At 39.5% G+C, this 12538-nt stretch overlaps 1 protein-coding gene across 2 annotated transcripts in view; it reads left to right on the plus strand.

Moving 5' to 3' along the window:
* The first annotated feature begins 229 nt into the window (after positions 1-229).
* C9 (complement C9) overlaps positions 230-12538 on the plus strand; it is a 50914-nt gene continuing 38605 nt past the window's right edge. The window contains exon 1 of one of the 2 annotated variants that reach the window (XM_015496342.2): positions 230-419. In XM_015496342.2, the coding sequence (XP_015351828.1) occupies positions 283-419 (137 nt within the window). In that variant the 5' untranslated portion in view covers positions 230-282. The remainder of the gene's footprint in view (positions 420-12538) is intronic. The other variant, XM_015496341.2, reaches the window with a different exon arrangement.

The following is a 12538-nucleotide window of genomic DNA, read 5'->3' on the forward strand; positions in this document are numbered from 1 at the left end:
CACATTCCCTCACCTTCCCTCCCTCCCAGAATCTACCAAGATTAGAACTGCTGTTTTTCCCCTGATCTCATTTTGTTTTTTACATAGCTCAAATGCTAATCTTAGACACTTTAGCATTTAGGTTCATTACCCTCAAATACGTGTCAATATGGAAAAACAAGCCAAACATTACAAAATGACTCTACTTTAGTTGGACTTCGGTGCCCAGGCAGTCAAAATTGACAAATCTCTGAACACATACAAACAATAATCCTTCCCTGTCCTCTGGCCTTCTGCAAATAAATGCTTTACAGAACCTGCTGTGAAGGATCATCTCCCGGGGAGCTGCCTAGCAGGAGCAGCATGTCCCCCAGCAAGCCCTTCATCTTTGCAATAAGCATTTTAGAAATAAGTCTCCTTGCTTCACTGCCCACTTCCAGGTGAGTCATGGCCTGTCTGTTTGTTTCTGGATTTCACTGTGGGATTTGGTGATTCAAGGTCTACTTTTAACAGCAAGGTAGACAGAAATGTTTAGCCAAATAGTGATATGTAGATCATCAGAATTTAACGAGAGGTTAAGAAAAGACATAGGGAACACCTTTGCAAGTTTGCTGTGGAAATCTGCTGCTGTGTTTGGGAATTTCTTCCCAAGAAGGCATTGAAATGTTAGAACTAAGATTATTTTTAAATACTTAGAATTGTGAAATGAAGTGGATTATCAATCATGTTTGGTAAACCTGAGCTTATCAGTGCCTAATGTCTGAAAAAAAATTAATTAAGGAAATTAATCCATCCCACCTTTTATCTCAATGTCTAACATTTTAAAATTTTTGGTTATATCATCCTTTCACCCCCCCCCACATTAGACAAAAGTGAATAATTTCACTTCTCTTCCTTGACATCTGTAATGTACTCCAAGCTGTGTCCTGGGGTTTAGGGTCATGTTTTCTCCTTTGAAGTACACTACAGATCCATTGACCCTGCTTCCAGCAAAGATGCGCCTTCTCCTTTTTCTATGATTTGTCTCATGATTACAAAAGCCACGTGTTAGGACTTGCATATGGGGTTTGAGTGTTCCTAAAGTTTCATGTGCTGGAATCTTGGTCCTCAGTATGTCAAAGTGGTAGAACCCTTAAGAAATTGGGTATAGTACAAGGTGATTAGGTCTTAGGAGCACCACACACATGAGTGGATTAATGCTGTCTCTAAGGAGTGGGTCAAGTCAAGTAGGAGTGGATTCATACCTGAGAGAGGTGGTTGTAAGGAAAAGCCTGGACCCCCCTCAGCTTCTTACTTCCTTCTTTGCCTGCATGCCCCTTCTGTTCATGGCAAGTTTCCTCTTTGCGTTTTTGACTGTGTTATGACACAGTCAAGAAACCCTCCTCAGATGCTAGCATCATGCTTTTTAGACCTTGCCAGCCACCAGAATCAGGAGTCAAATTAAGTTTCTGTTTTTTATGCATTACCCAGCATCAGGCATTTTGCTATAGCAACACAAAGTAGAATAAAACACTATCACAAGCCCATCCAGGAAATAAATCAATTGGACAGTAAGTGGTTACTGAATATCTACAGAGCACCTAGGAACGCAGGAGGTTAGGGTCACATGAAGCATCCTTCTTTCTATCCATAAGTCCTAGGGGAGGACACAAATCTTTACAGAAACTGCTGTAAAGGATCATCTCCCGGGGAGCTGTGATCCAATACAGTATGATTCGATCTGAAGACAGTACGGAACTACTCCTGATATCAACAGTGCAGCTAAGGGGAAAGATCAGCCTGAACACTGTTCCTCTGTCCAGACCAACCATGACCTGCACCCAATTCTCCTTTGGTCTTTTGACTCTTGGTTTGACCAAATTCTGCTTTGGACTCTGATATCCATGTCAAGCCCATCTTGGCTCACCTCCCAGCTACAAAGGAGGCCGCCGTTCCACTTGGGCTCCACTTGCTGAGGTAGGCTGTTCTCAGCACTACATCTTTCAGGAGCAGGCTCACAGAGGGCTACCCAGACCTGCACAGCCCTGGGTCAAGTGCTCAGCTGACTTTCTCTGTCCTTACACTTCTGCTTATATCTAAACAACATGGTTTCATTCAGAAAATATTTTCATTTTCTGGCCATCTGGATGCAGAAGGAATGTGTACTTGAAAAGGCAATTATTAAAAGTTGCTTTAGCTCTCTTGTACTGAAGCTGACCTTCTTCTTAAGTTACAAAAAAAAAAAAATTTTTTTTAATAGCCCACATTCCTGGATTGTGGCTTCTACAGATCAAAAATGAGAGACTATGGGGAAGGCTTCAATTGCTTTGAAGTTCTCACCCCCTGGGTCCTGGTTGCACTCAGTGTCCCAAGCAGGACCAGGAAGCCCCATTGGCTGGTCCTAAGCTCCAGGGAACTGCTCTGCCGATTGGTTTGGCCCACAGTGCCCCCATCACCATGCTTCCAGAACTTGTCAGGGTTGCCCTGCTCTGAACACTCTGTAAAAGTTGAGGTCAAGACAAAGTGTTCAGAGACTTCGGTCATGAAATGAGAAGAATAATTTGCATTACCAAAGTACAAATTTACAAAGTACAATATTCACAAATGATTTCTGAAATAATAAATTCAACCAGAATGAAGCATGCCTTTCAAGCTAGATTTCCCAAGTTCAGATCAAGGTGCCATTACTTACCAACTGTGCAGGTTTGAACAAGTGACTCGCCTTCTCTGTGCCTCCACACCCCAGTCTGTAAGCTGTTGATTGTGTGTTTCCTAGGGACAAGTACTACAAAAGTTCAACAACACTGAAGTTTCACAGTCTTTAGTCTAGAAGTTGGAAATAAAGGTGTTGGCAGGGCCATGTTGCTTTTGAGTCTCTGGGGGATCCTCCCTATTTTCTGGTGGCATCTGGCCATCCCTGGCATTCCTTGGTTAGCAGCTCCATCACACCCGTCTCTGCCACTGTCACCACATGCCCATCTCTACATCATCTCCCCTCTGTGTAGGTCTTTATAAAATTTCCTTTTTCTTTGAATTACTGAGGAGCATAGGTTTTGCACATGCTAGGCAAGCATGAGCTATCACAGAATGACATCCCAACCCCTAAATCTCCCTTTGTATAAGGACCCCAGTCAGAGGGGATTAGGAGCCACTCTAGTATTTTCATTTTAACTTGATCACTTCTGTAAAGACCCTATTCCCAAATCAAGTTGCATCCTAAGGTACTGGGGCATAGGACTCCCACATGGCTCTTTTGGAGGGGATGCAATTCAACTCGTCACTGTGACCATCTACCTAGGAAGGATTTTTGTGAAATTGCCTGTTTATGCCCCAGTTCACTGCTACTAGTGAGCTACTGGAGTTTTCTAGCTCTGTTTTAAAGTATATATATATATATATATATATATATATATATATATATATATANTATATATATATATATATATATATATATATATATATATATATATATATATATATACACACACACACACACACAGGTGAGGGTTCCCATGAAAACAGGTCCCCAGGGGGACATCATCTCTTACACTTCTTGGGGTAGAATGCAAATGTTTAAAACCACTATAAGAGCAGAATAATAGCTCTAAGCATGTAGCTATTCAGACCCTTTCTTTTAAATTTGCAAATAACAAAATATTCACATTGTTCAAAGATCAAAAAACAACAAGATATATATTGTGATGTCTTCTTTCCCCGTGCATAACTTTTCATGAAATCTCCATTATCATACATAAAATACTTATAAAGCCCCTTCCCACCTCACCTATCTTCTAGGTAAACATGTGCATTCGTTTTTTGGGTATCCTTCTACGACTTCTTTATATAGATTAAACCACAGAGTCTCATATTACCTTGTTTGCTCCCTCTCTTTGCTAGAAGTATATTATACACAGCGTCTTGTACTTTGCTCGTTTCTCGCATCACAATAAATATGAGAGACCTTTCTAAACCAGAGTGAAGGGCCTTCCTCATTCTCCCCATAGCTGGCTGATTTTCCATTGTCTGGACAGCTGTTGGAGTAACTCATCTCTTACCGACGGACATTCAGGTGGTTTCCAGTCTTTGTACCAGAAACAATGCTGCAATGAATATCCTCATTGATATATAATTTCATAAGTAGATAGTATTAATTCCCCCCAAATAATATTAACTGGATCAAAAGGTAACCACCTTCATGATCTGGCCAAAATTTTCCAATGACCCTGTGGAGTTAGTGTTATTTTCCACTTACCAGCAGCATATGAAAGTGTTTGTTATGAACTCCCACCTTCACCCCATACACAGATTGCAGAATCACATCAGTTACACATCCATTGATTTACATATTGCCATACTAGTGTCTGTGTGGAATATGATGTGTCAAGAAATTTGTAATGTTTTGAACAACCAACAATAAAAAATTAAAAAAAAAAAAGAAAGTGTTTGTTTCCCCCATAGGCTTGCTGAAAGTAGCTGTGGGCCAACTCCTTGATGTTTCCCAGTCCCATAGGTGAAAAATAGCATCTTGGTAGAGTTTTGATTTGTCTCTTTGTTATTGAAATTTATTTTATACATTTAAAGGCCATGTGCTATGTGTGTGTACTCTCCTTATCCTTTTTTTTTTTTAATAGTCTCTTGTCTTTTACTCAGGAGTTTCCTTAATTACATTAAAATTAATGTTTTGTCTCTGATATAACCTAAAAATATTTTCCAAGTTTTTCATTCATCCTCTGATTTTCATGCATTTTGTTTTTCGTATAGTTGAATCTTCTGCACATAATTTTAGTTTATTCTCTACTTCTAAAATAAGCAGGAGTATCAGATGAGAAGTTAGAATGCTTGAAGACAATGAGAAAAGTGGGCTCTCAGGAGAAAATGCTCAGCTTTGAACCCAACTCTGCCCCTGAAGAGCTGCTGCCTACCCTGAGAAAAATTCCTTCCCATCCCCATGGCTCAGTTCCTCGTCTTTTAAAGTGTAATAACAATAATAGATATTTCAAGGGGCAGAGGTAAGAATTAAATATATAACACATATAAATGCTTAAGGGAAGAGTTCTTGACACAAACTAGATATTCAAATGTTAGCAACTACTCTATTTTTGTTTACTTAATCTCAACAACCTAGAAAAATACTCAAGCATCCATTAATAGAAAAATTGGACCTAAAAAGCTGAAGATATACAAAATGTCCATTTTCCTCTTATTTTGCATTCTCCCGGGTGCTTTATTTCCATATTTAATAGAAGTTCACAGAGATTTATTTACCAGCTTCCATTGGCCAATAGGGCCCCTTGTTTATTAATCTGTCTACCACTGCGAATACTGAGTTTCTAACATGGGTCAGACATTGAGTCCATGGCTGCAGTGTTGCTTTAGAACATTCCCAAGGGTCCCTGTGCTCACTGGGCTTATGATCTAGTGAAGAACAGGAACAAGTAAATAGCACCTGAAACCCAGCCAAGTTCTTGGAGTGAATTCCGTGATGCTGTGGGAGGTGAGCCCTGCAAAACGCAAGCAGCCCACTGTACCAGCTCCATCTGCTTTGGCCATTGGAGGACTTTGCTCTTTATTTGTGTTCCTTCACTCCTGTGCCCTCTACTTCTCCCTGTACGTGGGATCATTCCTATCAGCACACAGACATGTTGTAATGACCTTGTTAAATGTTGGCCCAGTCCTAAGCTTTGCTCTAGCCACACTCTAACATCAGGTCTCAGGGTGTGAAATTCCACTCATATTCCAACAATTCCCACACCTGTGGTGAAGTACTGCTTATATTCCAACTCCTACAGGGCCAATCTTTTCCCCAAGTCCAATGTCCAATAACATAGTCAACATTCTTGAAAATATAATAGCCTCCCAGATTTAATATTGATTTCTCCATTCCTCCTCACCCACTACACCACAGTTCACCAAGTTGCTCAGATAAAATTCTGGGAGTTCTTCCTAACTCTGTCTGTGTCATTTTCACATGTGATCTAACAGCAAGTCCTGTTGGTACCACATTTAAAATGTATTCCAAATCTATTACCTTGTACCCTAGAAATGTGAAAATGTACAATTATTATGTGTCAGTTATAATGTATAGACTATATAATATCTATCTATCTATCTATATCCCAAATCTAACCACTTCAAATTATAGCCACTTTGACTACTATAGCCCAAATCACTATCATTTCTTTCCTGCATCCATTCTGGCCCACTCTCCAATAGTCAATTATCCGTCCAGGAAGAGAAATCTCTGCAAAATAAATTTGAGCATTATTTCTGCTCTCTAAGGATTCTCAGAAAGCTTGGAATCAAAGCAAATTTCTTCTATGGCCTCTCAAGTAGAAATGCACCCTGCCTTCTTCTCCTGGTGCATCTGTACTGTCTGCTCCAATACCAACATGTTACCTCAGGTCCTTTGCACTTATTGTTTCCTCAGCTTGAAACACTTTGCCCAAACCCTCACATAGCTTTCTCTTTCTCTCGGAATTCATTCAGGTACCTAATCAAACTTCACCTCTTGTTCAGTCAATTTGTTTTTGTTTTTGTTTTGCTTTGTAATAAACCATTGAAAAATAGTAACTTAAAAGAATAATATTTTCTTTTTATTTCTTTATTTTTTTCCTTCTGATACTGACGATTGAACCCAGGGGCACACTGTCACTGAGCTTCACCTTTGGCCCAATTAATTAATTAATTAATTGGATACTGGGGACTGAATCCGTGGCCACTTACCACTGAGCCACAACTCCAGCTCTTATTTTTTATTTGGAGACAAGGTTTTGCTAAGGTGCTAGGGCTGGTCTTGAACTTCCAATCCTCTTTCTTCAGCTATGTGAGTTGCTGGGATTGCAGGTGTGTGCCACTGTGCCTGGCTAACAACTGTTTCACTTTTTCAGGAATCTGGGGGCTGCCTGGCTCTGATGAACAATTCTCTTGGGTTTCCCATGTGGCTATAGTCAGACGGTGGCTGAGGCAATGGTCATCTTGATGGCTTCTTCTGTCTTTTGTCTGTTACCTGCACTGGAAAGACTCAAATAGTGAGGAGCTGGAACAATTAAGTCTTCAGGTCACCACCCCCCCCTTCTTTCTCTGTCTCTCTACTTTGCTCTACAGGATAGGTGACCTCATACACAGCGATGAAAGCTACCCAGAGCAAATGTGTTGGGCAGAATTTGTGTGGCCTTTTCTCGTCCAACTTTGAAAGTCATGCAATGTCACTTTCCCTGTGTTTTACTCACTGAGGCAGCACAGTGCCCCAGCCAGCTTCAAGAGAAGGATGCTTTTATGGTTTTGGTTATGAAGTGGCCCCCAAAAGCTCATGAATGTTCAGAGGTGAAACCATTAGATTATGAGAATTGTAACCTAATCAGTAGGGTGTGAATGGAGGAGTTGGACACTGGGTTTATATTTTGTCCATGGCCTGCCCCCTCCCTTTTCCTTCACCCTCCCCCTTTCTCTCTCTCTCTCTCTCTCTCTCTCTCTCTCTCTCTCTTTTCCCTGACTGTAAAGAACTGAACAGTTTTCTTCTAATCTACCCTTCTTCCATAATGTTCTGCCTCATGTCAGGCACAGAGCACTGTAGTTGATCAACCATGGACTGAACCATGAAAACCACGAGCCAAAATAAACTTTCCCCGCTCTAAGTTGTTCCTATCAGCTGTTTTAGTCACAGTGACAAAAAGCTGACTGACACAGGCACATAGACCCTACTTTAAATGGGAATATTGTCACAGAGCTTGTGGACTATATCTAAAGCCCCACACCTCCTCTAAGAGTGTTCTTTGTCTGCTCTGTTTAAACACCCATGCCTGCCCCTTGGTACTCTCTTCCTTCTTGTCCTGCTTACATTCCTTCAGAATGCTTATGTCTTAACTGGTGGTATAGATCATATTTTCTAGCACATTCACTTATTGTATCTCACCCACCAGAATGTAGGCTCTGTGGCAGCAGATCATGGGTTAAGAATGCAATCCTGGTTAGCTTATGTTTCTCCATTCCAGGAAGCCACGTTGTATTATATGTTGACACAAAGATTCCTTCGTGTGGTAGGTGTTTCCTGCCTGGCCTGACCACAGTGTCCTATTAGCTGCTCCTGAGATTTGCTTTTCAAAAGCTGAAGACTTCTTTCCTGGCAGAAGGATGGGGCTGGGCCTACATCAACAGCCTTCCTTTACTGCATTTCTGGCCCAGAGTTGGGCCTCCTGTGGTGGCGATATGAACTGCTTTGATCTAGGAAGTGTCTTTCAAGCTGAGTTTGAAACATTTGGAGATACATTGCACTTGATAAACACATTTTATCTAAGAATCCAGAAAGTGCTTGACAAACACTTCTCTCAGTCTAATAGCTCAGCTGCATGATAGGCAGGTGGTGAGTGCTAGATATACACAGTCCTTGAGCTACAAAAGATTATCTGCTGAGTTAAAGGGGCTGAGGAGGTGGTGCTGGGCTCACAGGGTGAAAGACAGAAGGAGCTATTCCAGATGACTGAGCTCCTCTCTTAATATTTATGCAGCATATGTACTTCAATAACAGTCATTTTTGCATGATCTATGATTCCTTCCTAATAATTCAATGAGTTCTGTCTTTCTTGTGCCCCCAGGTATCTAAGCACCTGGCACAGTGAAGGCTAAACAGCCGTGTGCTAACACAATTTTCGGTTTATTTTTGCCTCATTTGACATCATTTCATTCTATGTATAAGATAGATCCAGGCAAGAATCGGGTTATCCAGTTCATATGCTTTACCTGGAGCTTCTATATTGGAAAAATAAATTGCATCCTTGTTAACTCACTGTATCTCAAAATGTTTAAAAATCCTGAGGGTCTTACATGCAGAAGTTATTGAACTCACTACGAATGTTTAGTTTATTTCAGAGAGAATTTGTGTTGGGGTAAAAGGTAATATAGGGACAAGACAAAACTATTCTGAGCAAGGAGTGGACAGATGCAGATTTTAAAAAATTAATTTATTTGTTTATTTATTCTAATTAGGCATATATGAGAGCAGAATACATTTTGATTCATTGTACACAAATGGAGCACAACTTATTATTTCTCTGATTGTACACAATTTAGCATCACACCATATGTGCAGTCATACATGTACCTAGGATAATGATTTCCATCTCATTCTACTATCTTTCCTCTGCAATGCACCCTCCACTCCTCTCCTTTCCGTTTGCCCAATTAAAGATCCTCCATTCTTCCCATTCACACATCCCCCCATAAGGTTCATCATCCACTTATAAGAGATAATATTCAGCCTTTAGATTTTGGGGATTGTCTTATTTTGCTTAGCACGATATTCTCCAACTCCATCCATTTACATGCAAATGCCATAATTTTATTCTCTTTTAATGCTGAGTAATATTCCATTGTGTATATATACCACAGTTTCTTTATCCAGGGCATCTAGGTTGGTTCCACAGTTTAGCTGTTGTGAATTGAGCTGCTATAAACATTGATGTGGCTGTGTCCCTGTAGCATGGTGATCTTAAGTCCTTTGGGTATAAATGAAGGAGTGGGATAGCTGGGTCAAATGGTGGTTCCATTCCATGTTTTCTAAGGAATCTCATACTGCTTTCCAAAGTGGTTGTACCAATTTTCAGTCCCACTAACAATATATGAGTGTACCTTTTTCTCCACATCCTCGCCAACACTTATTATTGCTTATATTCTTAATAATTGCCATTCTGACTAGAGTGAGATAAAATCTTAGAGTAGTTTTGATTTGCATTTCTCTAATTACTAGAGAATTTGAGCATGTTTCATGTATTTGTTAATTGATTGTATATCTTCTTCTGAGAATGTTCAGTTCCTTAGCCCATTTATTGATTGGGTTATTTATTTATTTATTTATTTTTGGTGTTAAGTTTTTTGAATTCTTTTATATATCCTGGAAATTAGTGCTCTATCTGATGTGCATGTAGTTTAAGATTTTCTCTCACTCTGTGGGCTCTCTCTTCACATTATTGATTGTTTCTTTTGCTGAGAATAAGACTTTTAGTTTGAATTAATCCAATTTATTAATTCTTGATTTTATTTCTTGTGCTTAAAAGTCTGATTAAGGAAGACAGGACCTAATCCAACATGATGAAGAATTGGGCCTGTTTTCTCCTATTTAGCATAGAGTCTCTGGTCTAATTCCTAGGTCCCTGATCCACTTTGAGTTGAGTTTTGTGCATGGTTAGAGATAGTGGTTTAACTTCATTTTGCTGCATATGGATTTCCAGTTTTCCTAGCACTGTCTGTTGCAGAAGCTGTCTTCTCATCAATGTATGTTTTTGGCACGTTTGTCTAGTATAACATAACTGTATTTGTGTGGGTTTGTCTCTGTGTCTTCTGTTCTGTACCATTGGTCTACATGTCTGTTTTGATGCCAATATCATGCTGTTTTTGTTAACTATAGCTCTGTAGTATTATTTAAGTTCTGGTATTGTGAAGCCTCCTGCTTCACTCTTCTGGCTAAGGATTGCTTTAGCTATTCTGAGTCTCTTATTTTTCCAATTAAATTTCATGATAGCTTTTTCTATTTCCATGAGGAATGTTATTGGGATTTTAATTGGAATTGCATTAAATATGTATAAAGCTTTTGGTAATATAGTTGCAGATTCTTCATCCAGTAACTGTCAAACTTGGGATAAGAAGTGCAATTCTCCATTTTTAGCTCCTCTTCTATAAAATAGAATTAGTGATACTTATTAAATTTACCAATCAAAAGTAAAGGTTTAATGAAAAAATGAGATTATTTGTTTAGTTAAACTAGCAGACAAATTAAGGTACTGTTAAATAATAAACCTTTGTAAGTTTTGTGGGATGAGTTGTGTTCCCATAAAATTGATATACTGATCCAATGGTTGATAATATAACTGCATTTTAATTAGATATTTAAAGATGTAATGAAATTAAAGTGAGGTCATTAGGGTGAGCCCTTAATCCAAATATGACTGTTGTCCTTACAAGAAGAGGAAATTCAGATATGAACATATACAAGGAAGACCATGATGAAGACTCAGGGAGAAGATGATGATTTGTGGGCCAAGGGGAGGATCTCAGAAGCTACCCGTCTGGTCTCACTATACCTTGACCTCAAACTTCCTGTCTCTAGAATTGTGGGGAAAATGAATTTCTGTTTTTCAAGCTCCCCAGTCTGTGGTTTTCTGGTATTTGAACAACAACAACAAAAAAAATGTTGTAAAATAGTCCTAAAGCCTAGAGGGATGTAAGTACTGCTCCCAGGGCAAGGATCTGTGAGGATCCAGGACATTGGTTTCCAGGTGTGTTTTCTGGAACTAAGGAGGTAATTGCCCTTGGGTCTCAGGTACTGAGACAAAATGCTAACATGACTAAGTAAGTGATGGACACGAAAAAGAAAGGAACCAATAATCCTATTAAAATAGGATGCTGTTGAAAAGATCCACAGTGATGTTAACATCAAAGCCTGGTGTAATTCCCAAAACCAGAGATAGCCTGGCACAGTGACATGTCAGTCAATGGTGGCTTCAGGTTTGGGTAATGTTGACATGAGCACACCCTGATCTACTTAAGTCCCACCCCTTTGAGTACCATGGATTCAAAGATACAGCAGGAAAAAAAAAGGGGGTTTTGTATTGTGGATTGAACTCGGGGGTGCTTAACCATGGTCCCACATCTCCAGTTGTTTTTTGGCTTCCACTAAGCCGCTTAGGGCCTCACTAAATTGCTAAAGTTGGTTTTGAACTCCTGATCCTCCTGACTTAGCCTCCTGAGCTGCTGGATTATAGGCATGTGCCACCATGCCCTGCAGATATTGCAGTATTTTTCAACATTGTCTGAGCCTGAGAATCACCTGGGTAGCTTTTTTGAAAACACTGCTGTCCAGACTCCTTCCACAGAGATCCTAATTGAATTGGTATGGAATTGCTATCCCAGTTTTACAATTTCTTTATTTTTAATGTCTGAGGACTAGGCTATGCAACCAGTATTGAGAACATTGCTATGGGGCACAAAGGTGTATCTGCCATTGTTTCTTCATGAGGCCTATCAGCTCCTCACAATTTTTATTTTCTGGAAAATTTCTAACAAACAATTTCTCATCTGTGTATATTCAGACAATAAGTAATACTCAGACTTCCAGGAAAGCTGGTTCTTCTAGAGGTTTGGTAGCCTGCATAATATATTTGGAACCTGTACTTTAGAAGATAAAAGCTGATTGGGTCTCCTGATATTCTGGATGGTGTATGCATGGGTCAAGTTTACAAAAATGGTATCTCTAGTCATAAAGCATAAAGATAAGCAAGTTTTTCACACAAACCATGTGGGTGGTTCACCAGGAGATCACACCCTAGAGAAACACAAACCTAGTTCTGTTTAAGACCACTTGCCAAGAGAGCTTCTTTCTTTTTCTTTCATTTATTTACTTGTTTAAAAAAGGAAACCCACTGCCAAAGAACTATCTATGCTCCAGGTACTTCATATGAAACTGAAGAAGACATAAAAGTCCCAAAGTACTAATATTTCTACCTAGGATGTAAATTTCACTTAGTTCAGAGAACCTGCTTTTTGTTTGTTTGTTTGTTGTTTTGAATAACATTATATTTACCATATCTAC

Source organism: Marmota marmota, unplaced genomic scaffold (genome assembly GCF_001458135.2).
Source record: "Marmota marmota marmota unplaced genomic scaffold, marMar, whole genome shotgun sequence".
NCBI classification, from domain to species: Eukaryota; Metazoa; Chordata; class Mammalia; order Rodentia; family Sciuridae; genus Marmota; species Marmota marmota.